Raw genomic sequence first — 26,508 nt, forward strand, 5'->3', positions numbered from 1 at the left:
AAATTTAACGTGTACTGAGAGAAAAGACCTCTTCATTGTCAAGTTAGTTTGCCATACTGTAAATCCTAGAATAGATTTAGAGAAGTTACTTAAATTATAAGCGTGTGCCACAGTTGCTGGCACCCGTCCTGTTGAGTCTTCTGTCTGCTCCCTCCCACCCCAGATCTGTTCTCCATACAGCAGCCAGTGTGATGTTTTTATAAATGTCAATTAGATCACACCACTCCTCTGTGCAGAACCCTCTGTTTTCTTCCCATCCATCTCACCCAAAATAGCATGCAAAATCCTGTGGTCTGAAAGGCCCTCCATGGTCTGCCTCACAGCTCCGTCTCTGATGGGGTCAGAGAGGTCCTGCCTCGTGGTCTCTTATCACAGTCTTCCATGTGCATCCCATCTACAGCCTCGACAGCCTCCTTGCTGTCAGGCGTGCCTTGCTACAGGGACAGGTACAGCTGGTTTCCAACCCTGGAACACATTCCACAGATAGTCACAAGCCTCTGACTTCCTCATAACATTTGGGTCTCTGCTCAAAGATCTTATCCAAGCAGCCTTTGTGACTCACCTATTTAAAACAGGTATCCCACACACAGACACAGAAATTGACATTCTCTTCTTAAGCTTTTTTATTTATCTTCGTATTACTGTTTCCACTTGACATGGTTTTTTTTGTTGTTGTTGTTACATGTTTCTCAGTAGAACTAAAACATAAACTACATGAGAGCAGAAATTTTAAATCTTTGGTTCACTTTTGTGTCCCTAATGCCTAGAACACTGTGTGGCATAAAGAATGCACTCAGTAAGTATTTGTTGAGATAATGGCTGAAAGAAGTTTGAAATGCTGGTTAAATGTATAGCAAAACAAGACAGTTCTCATCATAATGACTGTGCAGCTCTAAAACATCTGCTAACGGGTGATGACTTATGTCCTTAATATTATCTTCATTTTATAAGTGAGAAATTTAAGGAATAGAGAGACTAAATAACTTCTTTAAAATCGCACAGTAAGTGATAGAGACAGGGTGTCTAGGTTTGCCTCATTCAGCCTCATCGCAGAGCACAGCTCCAGGGAGGGTGCTGTGTATGTAGAATGCCTGTGAAGAGCGCCCCCTGGAGGCGCACGATGCAGGGGCTTTTTTCCTTCTCTTTTTGCCACCAGCCAAGGCCCATACTTCTATTCCCCTGGTGCCCAGTGGGTTTATGAAAAGAGTTCTCCATCATTTTACAGTATAATATGCTTCTCTTTGAGTACCAGTTGAGTTTTTCTTTTCTATGGGAACATTTTTAAAGCTGTTGAGGACTGTTGTTTCTTTTCTATAGAAACATTTTTAAAGCTATCAATTGTAAAGCTATTGATAGCTTTAAAAATATTTCTTAAGAAAACACTTAATTGGATAGGTGACACTAAAAGCTTTTTTAAAAAGTTCCACACAGCTTATGTGTTTTTATAAATAGGATATATTCAAGTTGTCAATGTTGTAGGGAATCCCAACCTAAATTGTACCCATATTCATATGTATACCCCTAAGGCCAATCTCAGCAAATAGTAGACTCCTGTCATAGATGGAATCTTATACATCATCTAGAATAGATATTTTATAGAAAGCAACTGAGGCGAATGATTGTTTTATGAGGTTTTAAAATGTAAAAAGTCCTACAACCTGTAGCTGTGTTTCACTGGCCTGTGCGATCTTATCAGAACAGTGGCATCCTATTTTCTTCCTACGTAATAACAACAATATAATTAGATTACACTGGAGTATTAAAAAAAAAGTGCTGGATATATCTGTTAATATTTCTTCCTAGTTATGAAGTATAGAAATAAAGAGTTAATTATGTTATTAAAGAGGGGACTTTGGCTAAAATAGAAAATAAAGATCTGTATAATTCTGTATACATATAGATTGATGAAAAGAAATCATTTTATTTACTAAGAATAAAAGTACTCTGTAGTTCCTATCTTATTTGACTTTTGTCTCCCTCCCGCAACTGCTCACCTCCTGCTGTACGGCCCAGTTACTAATGGGCCATGGACCAGTACCAGTCTGCAGTGCAGGAGTTGGGGACCCCTCCTATATACTAAGGTTCTAGGAGGCATACAGGCATACAAAATGAATACATTTTGTTTTTAAATTTGAAATATTACTCATTAACAGTATTTTGTTTACTGTTCCCACTCCCCCCCCACTTTATAAAGCTACATAGTAAGTCCTGAAAATAAATTTCAACTTCTTTTATAAGTAAACACAAACCATAACAATGTGAGCTGTTCATGAGTAATCCTATGGTGAGTAGCAGATACTGCAGTGTGTTCTAAAATCCTGACTTCCTACACTTCTCTGATTTATACTCCTCATTACTAGTAATACAAAAACACTGTGACTGTTACCCACACCCAGGGTTTCATCTTCACTTTCTTTCTCCATGCTTTTGTCATATCTCTAAGACTACTCCGTCTTACCCCAACGTTGGCTGTGTGTGTGCTCAGTGAGGGTTAGCCTAGGTTAAATTGAATTTGATGGTCACAGCCCTATTGGCACTGCCATATCAAGATGATTTAGAAGTGTTAAGTTGGTTAACAAAAATGTTCCACCAGTAAATAATTTTATATGCTCTTTTATCTTTTCTTTGGTAGTACCATTAGTTTTTTGTTTGTTTGTTTTTGAGATGGAATTTCACTTTCATTGCCTGAACTGGAGTACAATGACACGCTCTCGGCTCACTGCAAGCTCCGCCTCCCGGGTTCAAGTGATTCTCCTGCCTCAGCCTCCCAAGTAGCTGGGATTACAGGCACGCGCCACTATGCCCAGCTAATTTTTTTTATTTTTAGTAGAAACGGGGTTTCACCATGTTAGCCAGGTTGGTCTCAAACTCCTGACCTCAGGTGGTCCGCCCGCCTCAGCCTCCCAAAGTGCTGGGATTACAGGCATGAGCTACCACACTCAGCCACATTAGCTTTTATTCTGAAACACTTTAAATTTCTTTGTAGCACACTTTATAGATTGCTATGCTTATTTATTTAGGGAAATATGTTTTTTTTAAACCTAGCTCTTTTTTTTTTTTTGAGATGGAGTCTCACTCTGTCACCCAGCCTGGAGTACAGTGGCATGATCTTGGCTCACTGCAACCTCTGCCTTCCACGTTGAAGCGATTCCCCCACCTCAGTCTCCCAAGTAGCTGGGATTACAGGCGTGTGCCACCACACCCAGCTAATTTTTGTATTTTTAGTAGAAACGGGGTTTCACCATGTTGACCAAGCTGGTGTCGAACTCCTGATCTCAGGTGATCCACCTGCCTCAGCCTCCCAAAGTGCTGGGATTACAAGCATGAGCCACTGTGCCCTCCCAAAACCTAGCTCTTACAAACTGAAATTGTTTCACTAAAATAGACTTTGGAGCCTTTTCACCTAGTTCCTTTAATGTTGAAAATAGACCCAAATCTCAGAAGCCCTCTAACAAATGCCTGGTTTATAAAAACCTAAAAATATTTTATATGTTTACATAAATTAAATAGGTAATTCTGCCCCTTTAGTGGATTTGTAACTGTTGGCCATTTGAACTAGAATTGGCCCTTCTCACCATCCAAGTCCAACTTCTTTGTTTTATAGGTGGTGAATGTAATATCCAAAGAAGTTAAGTGGCTTTTGCAAAGTGAAACACACCAGGTCTCTTGACTTCCCTACTCAGTCATCCACATTTCTACTCTCTCACTGCTTTTCTGTGTACTAGAATTGAGAATAAAAGATAGATTAGTGAAATTGGTGACCTGATATTTATTAAATTTCTAAGTAAATGTTGAATTTGTTGAAATTGTTGCAGCATGTCAGCTGGCAAGCTGGATCATTTTTCATACACACATGCTTGTGCATGGGCCCATGGACACACACCCTCACCCCCAGATCTTAAAGGTTTAGTTATCTTTGATCTATGGGACTGCAAAACTTCAGCCAAGTAATTGTAATGTGTTAACCGTGGCAAATCTAGATGTGATCCTTGCACTTGCCCTTTGTAGATTTAGAGCCATTGCTCTGCTCACTGGTGCCTGCTTTCTTGTAGACGAGCTGCCCATATCACACATATCCCTGCTTTTGCTCTGATTTTGTCACCTCCCTTTCAAATACCTACTTCACAGTAGTTCCTCTTGGATTTATAACTCCACTCCCTCATCGTCAGCACTGACTGCCATCTTGCTATGGCAAACATGAATAGGGAATTTATTCAAAATACTCCCCTTCCTAACCACTGTAAAATCATTTCTATCTAATAGGGAGATATAGCATTGACCTTTTGGTTATTAAGATAGCCAGATCTCCAAATGACTTTCAAAAAGCCAAATGTTAATTTAAATCCATGTTCACAGAACTGACCATTAAAGAAACTTGGTCTTAATTAGAAAACTGAATTCCAGTTATGATAATGAGCTTAATTATTGTAAAAATTGGGACTATTTGAACTAGGTGATGGGTACCCCTTACCAGTTCATATAAAACAAGACTTATTGCTTCAAAAATTTTATTTATAATTAGTGAAAAATGTTTAGTGAGCCTACTCAAGGTCTGTTGCTGGGTCAAAGATGAGAAGGCCATGTGAATATATTAGCATCATTTTTAAACATTCTTTCTCCAGGCCTTTTAAATGTAATGTAAATGGAGTTCCAGCTCCAGCATGCCATTTTTATCAGCTCTTTTACCTGATGTTCAGTAATTGGTATTAATGGGGCTAATTTAAATTTGCCTAAGAAGTTCAATTTTTTAGGATGTCTTTATTTCATTGGGCTTAACTCTGATTTAAAAAAAAAAATACCAAAAAAGTGGCATTACCAAAGATTAATACATTGTTACTTGAAAGAAGGAGCTATGCTTGACTGTTAATAAGATCATTTAACTTTAGCCTTTTACCTCCTTTGATTTAAATTGAGTGTATATCTCAGAAGGCAAGTAAAAAGAAAGGATATTTGTCACATCTGAATTAATTAATTAATTTATTTATTTATTTTTGAAACAGAGTCTCGTTCTGTTGCCCAGGCTGGAGTGCAGTGGTGTGATCTCGGCTCACTGCAAGCTCTACCTCCCGGCTTCACGCCATTCTCCTACCTCAGCCTCCCAAGTAGCTGGGACTACAGGCGCCCGCCACCACGCCTGGCTAATTTTTTGTATTTTTAGTAGAGACGGGGTTTCACTGTGTTAGCCAGGGTGGTCCCGATCTCCTGACCTTGTGATCCACCCGCCTGGGCCTCCCAAAGTGCTGGGATTACAGGCGTGAGCCACTGCACCCAGCCTGAATTTATTTTTAAGACACAGGATCCATTAGCTGTATTTCCTCTCCTTTTCCCTAAGGATGAGGAAAAATCAAGGTTTTAAGTGTATTTTGCTTGAGGTATGTCCCTTCTGGTAGGAGTTGGAACAGAAACAGTTTATTCAATTTCCATATTTTAGTAAAAAAGATATATACATGCTGTTGCTATTTTGGAACCGCATATATAATTTCAGGTTAGTTGCCATTTCTTTCAACTTATACAAATTTATCCCTGTCTTTGCAATATACAGTTTACTCTGTCATTAAAATAAGTAATAGTGTTAATATTCCTTAAATTATTATGCTGTAATTTGGGGAGAGGGTAGGAATACTACTTCGTAGCAGAGGTGAAATAAAATAGCAGAATTATGTCAGGGAACTGATTATTCTGCCATGGTCTATGCTGAAAATTCTGATAATTTCACCGAGTTACATAAAACTCTTGTCAACTCTAATTATAAAATATAAAGTACATTAATTATATGCTGCTTTGTAATTATGATAAGCTGTGAGAAACATTCCTCATAACTCAGCTCATCTTAGAAGGGACTTTTTTTTTGCTCTGTGCCCTAACCTGTACCAGTGGACACTGGGTGTTCTGAGAAGACATGCACATTTGTCAGGGTGGTAGAAACGCATTGCCCTCCACATTTATGTTCATCATAATTCTCTTGGTTACAGGGACAGGGCAATTATTTCAAATTAGCTCATGCCAAGAAGTAATGTTAGCTCACAGAGAAGAACTTCTGTGGTAGACCTGGTTCCATGCATGGCTGGATCTAAATACCCAAGTGATGACATCAAGAGTGAGGTTTTTTTTCCCTTTTCTTTTTTGACATGGAGTCTCACTCTGTTGCCCAGGTTGGAGTGCAGTGGCACAATCTCAGTTCATTAAGCCTCCACCTCCCAGGTTCAAGCGTTTCTCTTGCCTCAGCCTCCTGAGCAGCTGGAATTACCAGCGTGCGCCACCATGCCTGGCTAATTTTTGTATTTTTAGTAGAGATGGAGCTTCACCATGTTGGCCACGCTGGTCTCGAACTCCTGACCTCAAGTGATCCTCCCGTCTTGGCCTCCCAAAGTGCTGGGATTACAGGCATGAGCCACCACTGTGAGTCTTTTTTTGTTTTGCTTTCTTCATTCTCAGATAATTTTTCTCCACATAGTAGAAAAGGTGGCCATTGGTGACAACTCAACAGTTTACTGATTTCTACAGTTGCTATTCAAGGAAAAGAAGAGAAAGCCCATAGTTTTCTCACTGCCCATGTATTGAATCCTGGAGATACTATTAATATCAGGGGCCCTGACTGCGTGGTTCTCACCCGTTGGCCAATCTCTGTGGATTGAGAGGGATAGGCCTAGATCATGCCCACCCACAGGAGGGCCAGCCACTCCTGTGAAATCCTGTTGAATCTCTGGGATGGACAGGCATAGATACACTCTCTGTAGTTATCTTGAAGAATACGAAGAGGATCAAGTAGGATGAGAACATCTTAAAGTGAAAATACTTGTCAGTTTATGAGATGAAAAGACAGTTATAAATCACTGTTTCATCTTGCTTTTATTTGATCAGTTCAGTAATAGGTTTTTACAAGTATTTTTTACATTTTTATGAGGCTTTTGTATTTCTTCCATGAGTTGTGTTTTCATGTGTTTTGTTCTTTCCGCTGTGATTTTGGTGGTTCTTACTTATAAGAGCTCTTCATATAGAAGGACTTCTCTTCTTTCATGCTTTGATATCTGAAAAATGATTATGTAACAGTTATGCATGAAGTTTCACAATATGAAATCTTTAAGGTGTTTTTTCTAAAATATTGATAAGCAATAAACAGTGAAAGTTTCCTATTCAGATATGAATATTATCAATAGAAACATAATTTGAAATATTTTCCATTTGGAAAAAATCTAAATGAATAATGGAGTAGATATTATCTGTGAGGATTATTTACTTTTGGAAAACATTGTTTTCCAAAGCAAAATTTTGGGATATATAGGCCTGTATTTTTTTACATGTTAAGAAACAGTAACCATATTGAATTTTGATGTGTAGCAACTTACGTATTCTTTACCATTCTTTTTATTAAAAAGAGCTCTGGGCCTTTTAGTGAAGAAAGTAAATGAAGACCTCAGGTTTTTTTTTTTGTTTTTTTTTTTTGTTTTTTGAGACAGAGTCCTGCTCTGTCGTCCAGGCTGGAGTTCAGTAGCATGATCTCAGCTCACTGCAACTCCGCCTCCCAGGTTCAAGTGATTCTCCTGCCTCAGCTTCCCAAGTAGCTGGGACTACAGGCATGCACCACCATGCCCAGCTAATTTTTGTATTTTTAGTAGAGACAGGGTTTTGCCATGTCGGCCAGGCTGGTCTGGAACTCCTGACCTCAGGTGATCCACCCGTCTTGGCCTCCCAAAGGGCTGAGATTACAGGTGTGAGCCACCGCACCCGGCCAAGACTTCATTTCTTAAGTCAGTTCTTTGATTATGTAATTTAGTTTAACACGAATGTTTATGCCACTTAATAACAAATCTGTAACCCCAGTAGTTCATAAAGACGTTTTGAATGCATTAATGTCTTAATGTAGTATGTGGTATGCCTAGGATAAAGATGATTGGTTTTCATCTAACAGAATATTTTATTTAAAAATTTAGAAGTCGTTTGAGAGTGTGACATCATGATGCTTTTGAATATGTTTGTATATGAGATGATAAATTTTTGTTTTCCCTTTGGTCAACTAATGTCTATTTTTCTACATTGGAAAATAAGATAAATTGAAATTGTTTTTATGTAATCTGCATATTGGTAATAATTAAAGTGTATGTGAAAATTATAGAGTTTTTGAATTTGGATTATTCCTAACACAGTATTTTTAAACCGGTAGAAAAGTTTTTATATTTTCAAAGGGAATAAAGAATGGGATTAGTATAGTCTGTAAATGTGAGGTAATATAATTGTGTTTACTTTAAAAGTATGTTTAGCTTTTCCTTTTCTCCTTTTAACATACCAGTAAAAGGCATTTATTATAAAGAATGCAACAATACTGAAATGAGTAAGCCCAATGTTAGTCTCTTCTCCCACGCCTTCTCCATTCAGTCCAACTTTAGAACAGGTGAGTATCTATCCTCCCACCTATTTTTGCAGACATATCTAAAACTGATTATTTTAATCCAGTGTGTTTCAGAAATTTTCTCCAAAATATAGTAAGTCGGAAGGGATTGAATGAATACCATCAGGAAATCCAGGGACACAAAATTTGAAAATTGTATTTAATGCTTTGCAGTAATGCTTAATCCATGTACAATTTGAATTTCACGTTCATTACTTTTGCAAGGCATAGAATCATTCTCCTCAAATATTTATCCCAGTATAAAGATTTATTAATTCTGCATGAGTCAGATACTTTTTGAAGAATACAGTATATTCCTATTTACATCAGTATTCATTAATCTATAACAGAGTTATGGATCAGCAGACTCTATAAAACCAGCCTGCTTTATATCATGTATTGTTTAAAGAAACTTTATTACATGTGCTAATTTAAATATCAAAATCAGTTTTAAATACAAGTTTTAGTGAAATTAAATTGTTATCCTCATTGAATTTTTAAAACTTCAGTTATCTTCTTGATTTTGGAAAAAGAATTACTGTATTCTTACTGACATGATAGTAAACTGTCATTTACTTAGTAAAAAGTGGTGCATAGAGAAATTTCCAAAATGTCTTCTCTTGCTAAAATGTAAAGAGCTGCTTTTAAAGAAAGTTGTAAAAATAGAAAATAAGCTAAACTTAGTTAGAATTTACTGATTTTGGCCATAAGATGGAAATGTTATATTTTTGTAACATTATCGGTCTTTTTGAGTAAAATCCTGATAATATGGTACAGCATTCTTGGAATTTAGTCAAAATTAACATAGCTGGACCTTTTAAATCAAGGCATCAAAACCCTGGTTTATCATTGTAGTCCATTCTTTAACAGGTTTTATTCTGGGGCATTTAATTTTAAGGATTATAGTTCCAGCATCCTATTGAATTACATTTCTTGGCCTCAATTAGAATTTAAATCATTGATGTTTTTATAAGAGTAAGAATTTTGTACAAATGTCTCTGGAAACTTATTTTGGAAGCTAGAGACTGGACTTTGTCTTTCTACAGAAATTGAGATACACTTGTGTGGGGATGAGGGAGGAGATACGGTTTTAGGAATTAATGCTTTGAAAACTGAGCCTCAACCAATCACCTTGCTTAATTTCCTGAAGTGATAATCTGTGATACATTTAAAATTTGAAAAGTAATTCTTTTGGATGGTATATGATTATTGCTCTGGTTTGATAGGTTTAGGTTCGAGGTACCTATAAACTTTAGTACCTTGACAATTAGTTAGTGAAGGCATTAATTGGTTGGCAGAGCAACTCATTTAATTTCTTATACCGTATTCTCAGAATTATTTAGAATTACTAGAGTAATAACTGTAAATCAATTTTTAGCAGACTGAATAGGTCATTTAATGATGTGCTTTGGTGGTGAAGTGTTAAAATCTTTATCTGACCCCCTTAATAATGTTACTGACTATGAGTTTTATTAATAACAATTAGGTCATTGAACATTCTGATTTTCCTTTTTTCTTACAGATGAACCAACTAGCCCTAGCATTGATCATGATATTGCACATATCCCTGCTTCTGCTGTTATATCAGCCTCTACCTCTCAGGTCCCCTCCATAGCAACAGTTCCTCCCAGCCTCACAACTTCAGCTCCCATAATTCGCCGTCAGCTCTCACATGACCACGGTACGTCTAAAGGGTGGTTTTGTAAACGATATCTCATGCTCTGTTTTCCGCTTAGAACAGTATGATAAACTGATCTTTCCACCATTAAAAGAATCTGGGAACCACTTGTGAATGTCTAAATACTGAATTTTAATTAATTACAGAATCTGTTGGCCCTCCTAGCCTGGATGCTCAGCCCAACTCAAAGACAGAAAGATCAAAATCATATGATGAGGGTCTGGATGATTACAGAGAAGATGCAAAATTGTAAGTCTCAGGTGTATTATTTTAAATATTTGCATGTGGATGGGTATTCAGCATGACCTGGACATATAAGTTCAGAATTGAATGATAGTCTTATGTTTTCTAACTTTGACATTAGAAATGCAAATAAAGTTGTTAATGGTAACATTAAATTGAATTTTAAAAATCAATAACACACAAACATGGTAGAAAAATGTTAAATACTCTCACCCTAAAAACTGCAGCCATTCAGTACTATTCAGACATAATATGTTACTGTTTTGTGTAATTCTAGAGCTATTCTGTACATAAAATCATATGTATACTACCTAAATATGCATATATGTGTATTGTATTCTAATTATTTTTACAAACAAATGACACATGATATAGACACTGATCTTAGAGATCATTAAATGCATATAGTCCTGGCTCATGCTGTTTCATGATTTTTAAATTTTCCATTGAGTAGTTTATACCATGATATACTTAACCAATACTCTGTATTAATAGACATTTATAGTGATCAAATCTTATGCTATCACAAATACTTTATTGACTATATTTGTACATAGTGCAGTTAGCACATGTGTGAATAAATACAATTGAAAATAGGATTCTTACATCAAAGGTATATTTTTATTTATTTTAAAAATTTATTTATTTTTGAGACAGTTTTGCTCTTGTTGCCCAGGCTGGAGTGCCATGGCGCAATCTCGACTCACTGCAGCCTCCACCTCCTGGGTTCAAGCGATTCTCCTGCGTCAGCTTCCTAAGTAGCTGGGATTATAGACATGCACCACCACGCCCGGCTAAGTTTGTATTTTTAGTAGAGACAGGGTTTCACCATGTTGGTCAGGCTGGTCTGGAACTCCTGACCTCAGGTGATTGACCCACCTCGGCCTCCCACAGTGCTGGGATTACAGGCATGAGCCACCGTGCCTGGCCATATTTTTAATTTTAATATATATTGTTAATAGCTCTCCATAAAAATTATACCGAACCACATTCCCACCAGCAATATACAAAAGCCTCTGCTGTTATATTCTAACACAGTGTATTGTTTAGACTTTGATACCTATCTTTTTAATTATCATAATAGCATTTTGCAGTTTTAATTTGACGCTTTCTTACCAGTTGAACACCATTTCATATATTTAAGATATATTTTTCTGTGAACTGATTTTTTATATTTTTTGACTACTTTCTATGGATTCTTCGGACTTCTGCATCCTTTTTATATAAAGGAAGCTAACATTTGTCTGTGATGTGTTGCAAGTCTTTCCTAATTCAATATTTTTCATTTTTTTTAAACCATGCAAAAATATTTGAAATTTTTTTTTTTTTGATTTTTTTTTTTTTTTTTTTTTTTTTTTTTTTTTTTGAGACGGAGTCTCGCTCTGTCGCCCAGGCTGGAGTGCAGTGGCGCGATCTCGGCTCACTGCAAGCTCCGCCTCCTGGGTTTACGCAATTCTCCTGCCTCAGCCTCCTGAGTAGCTGGGACTACAGGCGCCCGCCACCGCGCCCGGCTAATTTTTTGTATTTTTAGTAGAGACGGGGTTTCACCGTGGTCTCGATCTCCTGACCTTGTGATCCGCCCGCCTCGGCCTCCCAAAGTGCTGGGATTACAGGCGTGAGCCACCGTGCCCGGCAAATATTTGAAATTTTTTCTGTGGCTAAATTTAGGAAATATTTTTGTGGCCTTTGAATTTTGAGTCGTATCGAAAAATTCTGTCTCTACTCCAGAATTATAACAAAAGTTATGTTTACTTATTTTTTTTTTTTGTAAACTCACAACTTTGACTCACCTGGAATTAATTTATTCTAATTAGTGAGATAAAGAGACTTTACATTTTCTAATATCTCTGTTGTCCCAAAAGCACCTGTTGAATGTCATCCTTTTCCCACCAGTACATTATCTTTATTATATACTAAGTCATATGTATTTAATTTTGGGGCTCTATTCAGTTGATTTATCTGTATATTAATGTATAACAGGTTCTATTAATTATGGTAGTTTTATGGTGTCTTTCTTATCTGGTAAGACTATTATCCATCATTATTTTATGTTTTTTCAGAATTCTCCTGGCTATTTTTATTTTAGTATTTGAACCTTAAATTCAGATTTTGTAGTTCTTGAATTCTTATGTACATTTTCATTGATACAATGATTAATTTATAAATTAACTTGGAGAATACTGACATCTATGATATTGAACCTTGTGTTAAAGAGCTATTTGTCTTTTTTATTTTTGCATACAGTCCTCTGAGGGTTCCATTTGGTTATTCTTTATATTCCAATAAAATTAGTTCTTTCTGGACCAGCTATTTCAGGGAGGTTTGTGTGTGGCTAGCAGGGCTTGCTTCCAGGCTAGCAGGAATTTTCCTAAAGATACAGGGTTGGATTTGTGAGCTATTTTAGCTTTTATTTCTTCCTCATTATAAGATATCAAAAACTGCCGTTATTTCAGAGTCTACCGCAGCCTACACCAGCTACACACTGTTTCCTGCAGTGATGGCAGGACTGTATGTTTCCTCATTCTCCTCTGATACTCCGTGGTAACAAACGAGGCTCCTGTCGCCAGCTTCAGCACGCTATTTTCCATTGTTCCAAACAATGGATGGTTGGTTTCAATCTTTCAGAAATCACTGTACTGCAGTTTTGAGATCTGCAAGTAACAGTGCCCTCTTCTTTCTTCCTGTATCCATTGTTTACTTCACTGCAGTTAGCCACCTTTTTTTGTTTGTATAGGGTAGTTCAGAGTTACAGTGTCTTCTGATATGGTTGAAGATTGAGTTTGCATATCTGTTTCTGATTACATTGTTGTTTGTGGCGTGGTGGGGGCGTTTCTGAGAGGAGAGAACAGTGACACCTCTAGTAACATCTTCAAGAAACTCTAAGTTTCTTAAATGAATTTTGAGTTTTAAAAAGTTTTATTGTCCCTTAATAAAGGTTAAATTATTTTCGATTACTTTAACATGAACCTGTCTCCTGAAGCACTGAGCCTTTTCAGTGGCAACAGTTGTCCTCCTTTTTGAAAGCAGTCAGAATGTGGTTGGAGTAGAAGAGTAAAGGGCCGGGAGTGTCCCTAACTGCGCCCTCCCTGCCACATTTCCAGTTCAGGGTATCCACCAGCAGGATGAGTGGAGATGACAGGAAGCATCTCTCTGAAGATGGCTGCTGCTGGCAACTGCTTACTGATCATAATTAACATCATGGAAATTCTTAATATAGCATTGCAGCTATGGTTAACTAATAACATAAAACCCAGTGTTCAGCCTGTGTAGCTTTGTCTTTGATTAAAAAAAAAAAATAGAAAATCCCACACTTTAAGCAGAAACAATTTTAACTTACCAGATCAATTAAGAAAGTTTTAATTACTAAGTGGAAATTTTTTTATAAAATTAGCTTTTTTTTTCCACTTCCATTGAATAGGGGACATTTAACGTATTAATGATGAAATGTCAGATTATTATTGAAAGATTAATGGTAATAAAATTATTCTTATATCTTTAAGTTTTTTTTGCACTTATTGAAAATATTTATGTATTTTTTTCCCAACAGGTCCTTTAAGCACGTATCTAGTCTGAAGGGAATCAAGGTTAGTATTAGAGTTTCTCCTTACCTTAGTTTCTCTCTTCATAGAGAAGTACTTCTTTTACCCAGTAGACATTTAATATTTAAATATTGTAATCTTTTATTCTGTAAGTATTGAGTACATTTGGAAAATATGTATAAAATGTTCTCTTCTAATTTCTATACATATTCAAGTACGTAATACTTGATGCACGTTGTGCTGATTTTTCTGACTTTATCAGTTCAAGGCCAGAAATCTAACTGCCCAGCAGTCCTTTTTGTATTTTGTTGTATGTTTTTCTATCCTGGAAATTATTTCGTGGCTTCCCCTAACACCCCTCACTCCACCCCTGTTCTCTCTCTTCTCCCTCCCCTCGTACTTCCCTGAAAACATGGAAACTATTAGACAGGAATTTCCTTATTTACCATCTCCAAAAATATCAGTTTCCTGCCTTTCTCAACCTCCACTTCCCGGGTTCAAGCGATTCTCCTACCTCAGCTTCCCAAGTAGGTGAGATTACAGGCGCCTGCCACGCCTGGCTAATTTTTGCATTTTTAGTAGAGATGGGGTTTTGTCATGTTGATAGGCTCAAACTCCTGACCTCAGGTGATCCGCCCGCCTTGGCCTCCCAAAGTGCTGGGATTACGGGCGTGAGCCACCATCCCCAGCCAGTCCCCTGCCTTTATACCCACACTTGCTGCCTTCCTTATTCTTACCATAAATATTACTGTGCACCCCCACATTTCTTTGGATTCTCTTGCCTCTAAGTTTCTCAGTCCCCTTCTGCACAGTCATCATTTTTCCAGTGACTTGTTCACTGTTGTATGCACCCATGTTCTATTTCCTACATTAAAATAGAAACCTTCCTGGAATCCACATCCCGCTTTATTCGTTACTCCTTTTCACAGCAGAACCCCTTGAAAAAAACTATAGTTTCTACTTCTTCTCAGCTCACACACATCAGAACAACACTGACATTCAGGTTCCGAAACTAATGGTTAACGTCGGTTTTTAACTTGAACCCTTGCTGGTATTCAATGCAATTTCCAGCTCCCTTCCTGAAACACTTTCTTCTGCTGGCTTCCATCTTGCCACACTTTCCTGTTCTTCTAACTGAAAGGCTACTTCTCCATCCCCTCTGCTCCACCTAATATCTAAATATTGGAATGCCCAGAGTTGTTCTGACCCTTCTTTATCTACCCTGATTTCCTCAGTGATCTTATGCAGAGGTTTCCCAAAGTTTACGTGGCTATCCTTGACCTCCTTCCTGAACTGCAGCTCATGTCAGCTGCCGTCACTTGGATGTTTAATCAGCAACTCAAGGTTTACGTGATGATTAGACCTGTTACCCCCAGACCTCATTATCCCTTAAGTTTTCCCCATCTCAGCAAGTTCACTTCCATTCATCTTCTTGATGAAGCCAAATATCTCAGAACTAGCCATGTTTCTTCTTTTTCACTCTCCCCCATATCAATTCCAGACTACCCTGAATCTTCCTGTCTTCACCTATGCTACTTAAATGCAAGCTGACATCATCTCTCACCTGGATTCCTGTAGTCGCAGCTCTTTTCATGCTTGTCCCTTTAGAATCCACTCTCAACAGAGTACTCAGAGTGAGCTTTGAACTGGGTGTTCAGTTACTCCCCTGATTTGTCACTTAATGCTTCTTTCACACTTCCTACCATGGCCTAAAAGACCCTTAATGATCTAGAATTAGCTGTTTGTTGATCACATTAATCAGTGAACATTTTAAGTGATAATGATGATATACAGTCATTAGCTATACATTCTCACCAAACTTCTCTTCCCTCTGACCTTTTATGGCTGGCTCCTTATTTTTCCTTCAGATTTCAACAAAATATTATTTCTTCAGAGAAGCCCTGCCACAGCATCACCAGTTTCTAGCTGTTTCTCAGCCATTCGTTATTGCATCTTGCTGTTTTCATTCTTCAAATGACATAAATCACAAAACGATCATTTTCTCATTTTTCACTAAAATGTGAACTGATGAGAACAGGAAAATTATACCATTTGTTATTTTTAATGGTTAAAAAATGATAGTCAATTCACATTTTTTAAATGAGACTAGAAATTTTTAAAAATACAAAGTTAGGATTTTTCAAAAATAGCCCTTCACTTGAAACATTAAATAAGAGTTTTCCACAAAGCAGTTTCAATGTGCAAATATTTATAAAGGAAAATGCTGTTTTCCCTTGTTTTCTTGGTCCTTTCTATAGATCACAGACAGCCAAAAGTCATCGGAAGACTCTGGGTCCAGAAAAGATTCTTCCTCAGAGGTCTTCAGTGATGCTGCCAAGGAAGGGTGGCTCCATTTCCGGCCTCTTGTCACCGATAAGGGCAAGGTAGTGTGTTTTCTAAGCCACCCTGACTGTCAGAAATGCAGACCCTGACAAATAAACCATAAAACCTGTATACATAAAATGGCATGAGACCCAGATTAAAGAGTGAAAAAAAAAATTTATAAATATATTTTTCTACATTAAAAAAGTATTCCTTAAAAAAATTCTAATTATTGCTTTAATTTAGTACTTTTTGTCCTGTGTGTCAGCTGCATGTAGTCAACATGCATATTGTCTTACATTTTGGCAATGTAAAAAAGAAACCAGAGTATTTAAGAAGGAACTCTGCCCTTCTTATTAGTTTATTAGCAATGGGTTATTCCCATTGTCCTTTAGAAAGTGGCAGTTCAGTTTTAAATTTTTATATCTCTTTTCTCAGTTTAAGTTACCTTTATAAGTTTGTTTCATTGTATTTTAAGAATTAAACAAGCATAAAAATATCAATATATGCATCCAGTAGATTTCAATAGAAAAAAACTTTGCCGCAAAAATGTTCTATAATATTTGGACAGCTTATATATAAGAATATTTTAATGCTGTCAGAAAACTCACTTTGAATGTGGATAGAGTTACTAAGCCATATTAAGTTGATGAACTCTGTTAATTAGTTAAGTATACAATTGTTTGAGAACTTCTGCAGTTTCTGTCATTTGTGTGCTCTAAGTCGTAAGTCTTTCACTCAAAAGGTTTTTTGGACTGATTTTTAAATTTTCTGTTCCGTTACTGTTTTTGATGTATTTTGCTACATTTGTTTTCTTTGATTTGCTTTGTTCATTTTGCCTTCCCAACTAAAGTTGGGATTTCACTGTCCTTGACTTTGATATGCATACACTGCCTAACTCGGTTTACGGTCCACAATTTTTATCTTCCTCTCCTCACAAATAGGTACTGAGCTAAATCTGCCACCTGCTACACTAGTTATGTATAAGCGCAGAGGAAGGGTGTTGCTTAATGTGCTTATCCTGTCACAAAGATTTAGCCAAATACTGACTATTCATGCAATGTCGCATGTTTTCTAGCGAGTTGGTGGAAGTATTCGGCCGTGGAAACAGATGTACGTTGTACTTCGGGGTCATTCACTTTACCTGTACAAAGATAAAAGAGAGCAGACGACTCCGTCTGAGGAAGAGCAGCCCATCAGTGTTAATGCTTGCTTGATAGACATCTCTTACAGTGAGACCAAGAGGAAAAATGTGTTTCGACTCACCACATCCGACTGCGAATGCCTGTTTCAGGCTGAAGACAGAGACGATATGTTAGCTTGGATCAAGACGATCCAGGACAGCAGTAACCTAAACGAAGAGGTGGGTGTTCAAAGGAATGCTGGAGAAATGTGACCCTTTCACAACACTTTCTTACAAAGATCTAAGGAATATGATACATCATTTTTATAAAAAATTATAATGTGCTATTTTCATGTAAAACAGTTGATGGAAAACTCAGACATACCTATTTTATATTATTTTCACATATTGGAAAATCACCATCACTGAACTAGAAACATAGGTTATTTATATATTCTGCATACCGAGAAGCAATGAACTACATTCCTAGTCCTGGTCGTTTGTGACCAAGTTATTCCAGATCCATTTCCATCTTTCAAAGACAGGATCGTTGTAGTGCTTAAGTTACAGTAAACATACTTACCAGTATAAATAACCATATAAATGCAGAGTGATACTGATGATTTTTGTTAGTAGAATTATACAGTCAAGAATATGATATAGCCTACTGTCATACAATAATTAGTTTCTAAGAAAACTTGCATTTTCAAAAATAATAAGTCAGCTTTTTTTTTTTTTTTGAGACAGAGTCTTCCTCTGTTGCCCAGGCTGGAGTGCGGTGGCGTGATCTCAGCTCACTGCAAGCCCCCTGTCCCGGGTTCAGGCCATTCACCTGCCTCAGCTTCCCGAGTAGCTTGGACGACAGGTGCCCGCCACCACGCCCGGCTAATTTTTTGTGTTTTTAGTAGTGATGGGGTTTCACCATGTTAGCCAAGATGGTCTCTATCTCCTGACCTCGTGATCTGCCCACCTCGGCCTCCCAAAGTGCTGGGATTACAAGTGTGAGCCACTGCGCCTAGCCCAGCTTTTCTTTTTCATGCAGAAGTGTTTAGGGATTTGAGAATTATGATCATCAAGATATTTTTACAGTAGGAATATCAACAGGAAAGATGGTTTTTAAAGTACATATAACTATAAACTTTATCAAGCAAATTTAGCAATGATTAAGTCAGCATTTGCTGAAGTATTTTCTTATCATTAACACAGTTTTTTCTTCACTGTGTTTTCACTTTTCATGCCCATTTATTATAACCAAAAAAGGGGCACAGAGTTCTCTTATAGTACTCAGGAATGCCTACATTAAATGTAAATTTATGCAGATTATGTTCTAATTTAGTCATTTCCATTATATCCAATTCAAAGTACTAAAACGTGTACCATAGGAAAAGTGTGCTTTTTTCCTTTGGTAGTTTACACTCTGCCTTGTTTGTGGTTAAAAAGTAACACCAGATCTTTATCAGTGCAACCTATGTTGTACAACTACCCGCTATACAGAGAGCATCAGACCTGAATTTTTGCAAAATAAACAGGGAGAATAAGAACTTAGATGTGGATTTCAGCTTTAAGTAATAGTTCAGAGGAGTTCTGTGTAACAGGCACCTACTATGTGTCAGGCACTCTCTCGGGCAGTAGACTGTCATTGTTGAAACTCCTTCAGATGACTTGTTCTGTGACACATAGTAGCCGTTTGGATGATTGAATGAAGGTAATGCATATGAAGAATGCCTGCCAGGTAATAAACATTTACTCGGTGTGAGCTATTATCATCACCATCTAATCTTAAGACACAGGTACACGAGTATTTTCCCCAGTTTCATAGATGAGAAAACAGTAATTCACTGAGCACATAGCATATGGCACATACTATTTTAAACATTTTACATGCATTAATCTCAGCAACCATATGAATGCGTCCTATTATCATCACCACCATTCTACAAATAAGGAAACTGGGGCAAAGAGAGGCTAAATCATTTCCCTAAGGTCACACAGCGACTTAAGCATCGGGGTAGGATTTAAATCCAGGCAGTCTTATTCTAGATCTTAATCATATGATCTCTTAGCTGATAAGTTGGAATGGTCTATTTAAATTCAAGATAACTTACTCCTGTATTTAAAGACTGTATTCTTTGTAAACTGTATCAATCAAAACGAGGCAAGTTAAAAAAAATTGACAACCCCACTCAATATCAATGTATAATTGGAATGAATAGGAATAAAAGGATCACGTTATGGTCAACTCTGGGTTTACCATATAGCATTTTATACAAGTTAACTCACAGAGGTTAAAAAAAAAATCAAGCAAATTTTAAGCTTTTCTCTTTTTTTCTTTTCTGGTAATGTAACTGCCACTTTTGATACTAGTTGATCCTTGGTTTCACTGTCCTTACAAATTAGTCACTAACACATTCTGGCAGTCTGTTTCCATCTTTTATCCACCTATATTATTTCTTTTTCTTTTTGAAGAAAAATCACTTACACGTATATTTTTTAAACACTGATCATTCTTTCTGGTATTAGAGAAAACACTGACTGCTTCGTAGTCATTTATTTTTAAATGGACAGATCAGTTCAATAAGTATTGAAAACTTGTTACTTGCTGGTACTATCCTAGGTATTGCATGGATACAGAAAAGAAACAAAACCCTTTGGCAATGTTGGGAGGCACTTGAAACATTTGTCACATGGTGATGTTGAATAGAAGCTTTGAAACAGCTCCACTGAGAACAGATGATAGTAATGTTTTTGTTAAACAAGCAAAGCAGTACAATACAAAGCCTCAAAAGAGTAGGGATCATCACTTACTTATTGATATTTAGAATTGATTTTCTAATTTTACTTTATTTATTCTGTAGGACACTGGAGTCACTAACAGGGATCTAATTAGTCGAAGAATAAAAGAATATAACAGTCTGATGAGGTGAGAATCCCACCTTGCCTGCAGTTAATTTGGATATAAAATCAGTACAGTCATCTCCCTTATTTGCAAGGATACATTCCAAGACCCCAAGTGGATGCTTGAAACTGCAGATAGTACCAAATCCTCTCTACACTATATTTTTTCCCATATAGTAACGGGCGGGTAGCGTATACAGTGTGGCTACTCTGGATGAAGGGATGATTCTTATTCTGGGCGGGACTGTACAAAATTGAAAGCTTATGAATTGTTTATTCCAAGAAGTTTCCAGTTAATATTTTCAGACCATGGCTCACCACAGGTAACTGAAACCACAGATAGAGGAGGATGACTGTAATAGTTAACAAATGTCATTTCCTTCAACAGCAAAGCAGAGCAGTTGCCAAAAACACCTCGCCAGAGTCTCAGCATCAGGCAAACTTTGCTTGGTGCTAAATCAGAGCCAAAGACTCAAAGCCCACACTCTCCAAAGGAAGAGTCGGAAAGGAAACTTCTCAGTAAAGGTATTGATGTTAGCTTTCTAACAAGTAAATAAGATGATTTAAAATTGGCATCGGAGAGGTACGTTTATGTTTTCTGTACCATTTCTACTGACCAGGCCCCATGTCAACTAGCTCAAAATTCACAGTAGGCCTGGTCTGGGCTCATTGGGCCTTTCCCTTTGTGAGGCCCAAGACACCAGCTTCATTATAAAGAGAAAGTGAAGGAAAATACAAACAATACTTAAATCAGAGACATTACAAATTTAAATGACTTGGAGGATTCAGGTCCTATCATTTATGAAATAAAACTATTATTTTTCCCTTTGTTGAAGTCTCACTATAAAGATGACACACTGATTTTATTTATTTTTTTTGCTGTTTTAAAGAAAATTATAGCACACATTATAAAAGAATGAAGAAGTATAAGTTATATGGAAGAGAACATATTTTTGTTAAATATAGGATGTATTATTTATATTACAGGACTTGGATTTATGTAAACATTGATAAAATGTTTTTAAAGTCATGATTTAAACACTCATTTCCGTTTTATTATGTTGTTTTATTTTGACTGGCAATCAAAAGATGATACCAGTCCCCCAAAAGACAAAGGCACATGGAGAAAAGGCATTCCAAGTATCATGAGAAAGACATTTGAGAAAAAGCCAACTGCTACAGGAACGTTCGGCGTCCGACTAGATGACTGCCCACCAGCTCATACTAATCGGGTAGGAGACACCAGCCCACCGGATTTCCTAAAGTCATTAATTCGGTTGTGATTATAATGGGATCTGAGTATACAGCCTTTCAGACAACAGAGACTGTCAATCTATTTTCCTCTTCGTAGCAGACTTTAGTTTCCCTAAGTATTTCTGACCTGTAATGCTTTTTTTCTAATGTATTGACTCTGAAATTGAATATTCAACCATTAGGAATGTGTCTGAAATGGTCGGTAACAATTCATCTTCAAATCATGTCTGTTTCTGCTTTTAGCATCTTAAAACAAGGATGAGAACAAGGACCTAATTAAGAAAATATAATACATGCAAATGTGTGTGTATATATTTATGCTAGGATTCATATCATGAATTGATGTTACTCTCACCTCCTTCTTTTCTTGACTGTCTCTTTATTCAGCTGAACGGTTTCCACATTCTCCTTACCTGTTCTTACTTTTTAGAGTGTTATCTCTCTGGGGGTCCCTCTTTCTCTCAGTCTATTTCTCTTCTTACTGTCTCAAATATCTCTTGCAGGTTTTTTCTATTCCCAGATCTGTAATGTCTCTATTCTTTATATTACATAACAGCAATTTATGTTTCCTTTTGGACGAAAGGGGCATTTTAGCTGTGATATACAACTACTAAACATTTGTGCTGCATTAAATAAAATGTTTATTTCTTGTTTTTCAGTATATTCCATTAATAGTTGACATATGTTGCAAATTAGTTGAAGAAAGAGGTCTTGAATATACAGGTATTTATAGAGTTCCTGGAAATAATGCAGCCATCTCAAGTATGCAAGAAGAACTCAACAAGGGAATGGCTGATATTGATACACAAGATGATGTAAGTTTGCTTATTTGAATAACTGATCCTTTTTTTTCCCTTTGGTGGTATTGGATATGAAAATACTGTATTTCTATTTTGTACACCTAGAAATGGCGAGATTTGAATGTGATAAGCAGTTTACTAAAATCCTTCTTCAGAAAACTCCCTGAGCCTCTCTTCACAAATGGTGAGTTAACTCCCATGAAAGATAGATAATCAGATGAAATGGTTCAAGTTACAGTTGGAAAACCATAGAATATTCCATTGAACCAGGACAAAATGTCTTGGTCAAAGGAAACAGGAGGCTTTGTTGAGTTCTCCCTCATATATTAAAAACATAAAAGTTGTTTAGGTTGATTAACATATGTATTATCTTGTTCATACATATTTGCAGCCAAATTAATATTATTGTTACCATTCAAATGGCTTCTGACGTAATAAGGTACAATGAGTAGAAAAAATGTTTTTTCAGTCAAGCCAAGTATTTAAATGCCATGTAAGACACTTTACTAGATGTTGTTGGAGGGTGGGGGAAGAATGGACAGGCTGTGTAAATATAGGATGGTTCCTGCAGGGAACTTACATTTTAGAGATTTACATTTCAAAGACTATGTAGAAATCTTTCTTATGTTGTGGTTTAAAATTAATCCTTAAAGGGAAACTAGATTACAATTCACCTAAGCAATTTAAAATAAATTTGTTTTATTGTTCTTGTCATCAGATAAATATGCTGATTTTATTGAAGCCAATCGTAAAGAAGATCCTCTAGATCGTCTGAAAACATTAAAAAGACTAGTAGGTATTATTTTATATTTTGGGGGATACAGCTAAAATTCAGCCTCTAAATCCATCGTGAAAATAATGTGTTTCAGATTCACGATTTGCCTGAACATCATTATGAAACACTTAAGTTCCTTTCAGCTCATCTGAAGACAGTGGCAGAAAATTCAGAAAAAAATAAGGTATGTTAAAGGCTTATTTGAGAAATGTACTTTTAGTGGCTTTAGTTTAAAAGATATGCTTCATTACTTCATGCCAAATAGTCAATAAAAGGTTTATAAATTCAACATCAAACTGGGTAAGTTCTTCTTAAAATTGTTTTTAAAAGCAAAAGATCCCAAAATACCAGTTGTCACCATTTTAAAAGGATATTTTAAAAGATTTCTTGTATGGTTATTCAGTAAGAAAAATGAAAAAGTCAGAAATTTTACTGCTCTGATTTTTTCAGCTGTATATCAGTATTTTGAAGAGGTAAGATATGCATATGCTACAACAGTCAAAAGGCCAAATAGAATACAGTGAAAACAGACATAAACAGATAAGTCATTTTCATCCCTTTTAACACCACAAAATATATTCTTTATATTGTCTAATACTCAGTTCACATTCAGTTTTTCTTTTTTTAAAAGTTATGTTAGAGACAAGGTCTCACCATGTTGCCCAGGCTGGTCTCAAACTTCTGGGCTCAAGCAATCCACCTGCCTCCCAAAGTGCTGGGATTATAGGCATGAGCCACTATGCCCAACCCCATTCAGTTTTTCTTGATTGTAAAACTGTCTTTGTAGGGTTATTTGCTTAAGTCAAATATCATCAGAGATTGTAAAATGATGATTTTCTAACTCAAGGGCATTACTTCTTAAAGTACTGAAACAGTCATTTTAATTTCTGGAGAAGAAAATGAAAGAATACCACAAGCTCAGGAATATTGCTGACACTCTTTTCTGAGTGATTTAGACAGATCAGTTTAGTCGTTGTGCATGTTCTGGAAGTTGTAGTAAGGATTGATATGAGAAGAGTGTCAACCTCTATTACCTGCAAATCAAGAAGCTTACTTCCTTTAGATGCTCAATTTCCTCCGTAGTGATAGGGCTACAAAATGGTTAGGGAGAAAAAAAAAAAAAGGAAATGAAAGCCTAGACTGTTTCCAGAAATTCATACTGTAGGAGCCAAAGAGTTTTCAATATAATTGTAGCTGAAGTAGTCTCCAATTAATGTCAGTGTTTCCTGAAATCTATTATATCATTCATCAGTACAGAGAAAAGAGTGTTGGTCTAGTTAGTTTAGAAAGTACTGAATTAATCTTTAGCATAGGTTTTTACTGCAGAATTTTTTGTGTCTTTAATATAATTACACTGAATCTTGAAGAAGGGTATGGTATTTTATGGAATATTAAAGAAAAATAGAATTTTTAAATTTATGAATAAACTGTACACTATTTTATCAGTTTTATGTAGGAACCAGCTGAAACTGTTTACCCAGATAAAATATTACTGTGTATACATATAAATATTAATGCATGTTATCATTAGTCTAAAAATATGAATCTAGTAAAAATTTTACATAAGGCATTTGAGGTGGTAGACTTGTGTTTTTTGAGCCACCAACACCAGCACAGATAGAAGAGTAGGATGAGTACATATTCTAAGAGGGAGACCAGAAACATTTCTGCGTGCCCAGTTTTAAGTACACCTTTCCCACACATAGTTTCTTTCTACCAAGCCAACTCTCTAGAAAAATCCTGATTTCAACACAATTTCCTCTTATTCCTCTGCAGTGATGGTGTCGTTAGGTATGTGCTACACTAGTTAACATGTTAGGTGTGCAGCAATTGCTTTTCCCTTTTTTCCAGTTTGGCTTTTTGAGTTCGGTGGTGATTTTTAGCCCCCTGATATGTTATTAGGGTTGATTAAAGTTATTTTAATCAAATACTGAATTCAAAATATATCAGACATTGTAAGATTTAATGAAGGAAAGCAAAAGATCCATACCTCTGACAGTCTGATAATTAAACAAGGAATACCGTCTATAGAAATTAATGCATAAACAGAGAAGTATACAAAAGACTGAGGCATTCAGAGCAAAGCAAACCTAACCGAAGAGCTTCAGAAGATTGGTTTCAGGTAAAAATGGGTCAGAAGTAATATTTCCAACCATTGGGTGTTTACACATTAGTGATTTTGATGTACTAGAGGGAAAATCTGTAACCTTTCATATTTCTTCCACTTTCATTTCTCAAGGGGAGGGAATTTTGTTTTGTTTTTTTTTCCTTTTTTCTTCAGACAGGGTCACACTTTGTCGCCCAAGCTGCAACCTCTACCTCCTTCCACCTTAGCCTCAGAGTAGCTGGGACTACAGGCACACACCATCACGCCTGGCTATTTTTAGTAGAGATGAGGTCTTGAACTCCTGGGCTCAAGCAATCCACCTGACTCGGTCCCCCAAAGTGCTGGGACTACAGGTGTGCCTGTAATCTTCTGCAAGCTTTTTTTCCTTTGATTTTAACATTTTTATCAGTTAATCCAGCTTTGGTAACCCTCGTTTTGAACCAAATCAGTTTTTTCAATCAAAGACTTCTTGGAAAAAAAATGAATGCTAATTATGCAATGCACATTATCATTAATGCAGAAGAAACATTTTGTACACATTTGCTTTGAAAATCCTAACTAGGCCACTTGTGGTGGCTGACACATGGAATCATAGCACTTTGGGAAGCTAAGGCCAGGATTTCAAGACCTGCCTTGGCAACATCATAAGATTCTATCTTTACAAAAAAAAATTTAAAAAACTTAGCCAGGCATGGTGGTACATACCTATAGTCCTAGCTACTCAGGAGGCTGAGGCAAGAGGATCACTTGAGCCCAAGAGGTCGAGAGTGCAGTCAGCTATGATCATGCCGCTGCACTGCAGCCTGGGTGACAGTGAGACCCTGTCTCAAAAAAAAAAAAAAAATACCTTGCTAGAAAGCATTTTTTAAATCTACATCAAAGCCATTTTTCTGTTTATATTCTTTTTCACCAAAAATCCTACAATGGGAATTTCAGCCTACTTCTTTAAGAAAAATTCTGGTATTTCCCATTCAGATGGAACCAAGAAACCTAGCAATAGTGTTTGGTCCAACCCTTGTTCGAACATCAGAAGACAACATGACCCACATGGTCACCCACATGCCTGACCAGTACAAGATCGTAGAAACGCTCATCCAGCACGTAAGTTCATGCTTCATCCCTACAAGAAAATTCATTTTCACGGGCAGCCACTATGTGGTCAGAGAGGTTGGTTGTAATATTTTTCTCTAAGAATATTACCCTTTTTCTATACTATCCTCCAAGATCTCAATATATTTAAAGGCTTGTTTAATTTCTCTTCTTACCTTTTTTAAATTTTAGCATGACTGGTTTTTCACAGAAGAAGGTGCTGATGAGCCTCTTGTAAGTATTGTCCGTCAGCATTTGTACTCAGTTAGTTTCATTTGGGACACAAGATCCTGGCGC

General features: G+C 36.6%; 1 protein-coding gene across 16 annotated transcripts in view; it reads left to right on the forward strand.

Moving 5' to 3' along the window:
• The window catches only part of LOC105480021 (Rho GTPase activating protein 21), a 134,160-nt gene that overhangs the window by 99,865 nt on the left and 7,787 nt on the right, over positions 1–26,508 (forward strand). For 9 of the 16 annotated variants that reach the window (XR_011608195.1, XR_011608196.1, XM_071070384.1 and 6 more), the window contains 14 exons: positions 9,909–10,067; positions 10,211–10,313; positions 13,855–13,891; positions 16,105–16,230; positions 17,247–17,531; positions 20,147–20,211; positions 20,575–20,711; positions 21,276–21,418; positions 22,100–22,255; positions 22,346–22,424; positions 22,959–23,032; positions 23,110–23,199; positions 26,098–26,223; positions 26,404–26,445. Coding sequence is in view for 14 of the 16 variants with exons in the window: in XM_071070384.1 (XP_070926485.1) it covers positions 9,909–10,067; positions 10,211–10,313; positions 13,855–13,891; positions 16,105–16,230; positions 17,247–17,531; positions 20,147–20,211; positions 20,575–20,711; positions 21,276–21,418; positions 22,100–22,255; positions 22,346–22,424; positions 22,959–23,032; positions 23,110–23,199; positions 26,098–26,223; positions 26,404–26,445 (1,622 nt within the window). In the remaining 2 variants the exon portion in view is untranslated. Of the gene's footprint in view, positions 1–8,287; positions 8,390–9,908; positions 10,068–10,210; positions 10,314–13,854; positions 13,892–16,104; positions 16,231–17,246; positions 17,532–20,146; positions 20,212–20,574; positions 20,712–21,275; positions 21,419–22,099; positions 22,256–22,345; positions 22,425–22,958; positions 23,033–23,109; positions 23,200–26,097; positions 26,224–26,403; positions 26,446–26,508 lie in introns of all 16 variants that reach the window. The other 7 variants (XM_071070378.1, XM_071070383.1, XM_071070379.1 and 4 more) reach the window with 1 other exon arrangement.

The sequence above is a fragment of the Macaca nemestrina genome, chromosome 9 (genome assembly GCF_043159975.1).
Source record: "Macaca nemestrina isolate mMacNem1 chromosome 9, mMacNem.hap1, whole genome shotgun sequence".
Classification (NCBI taxonomy): Eukaryota; Metazoa; Chordata; class Mammalia; order Primates; family Cercopithecidae; genus Macaca; species Macaca nemestrina.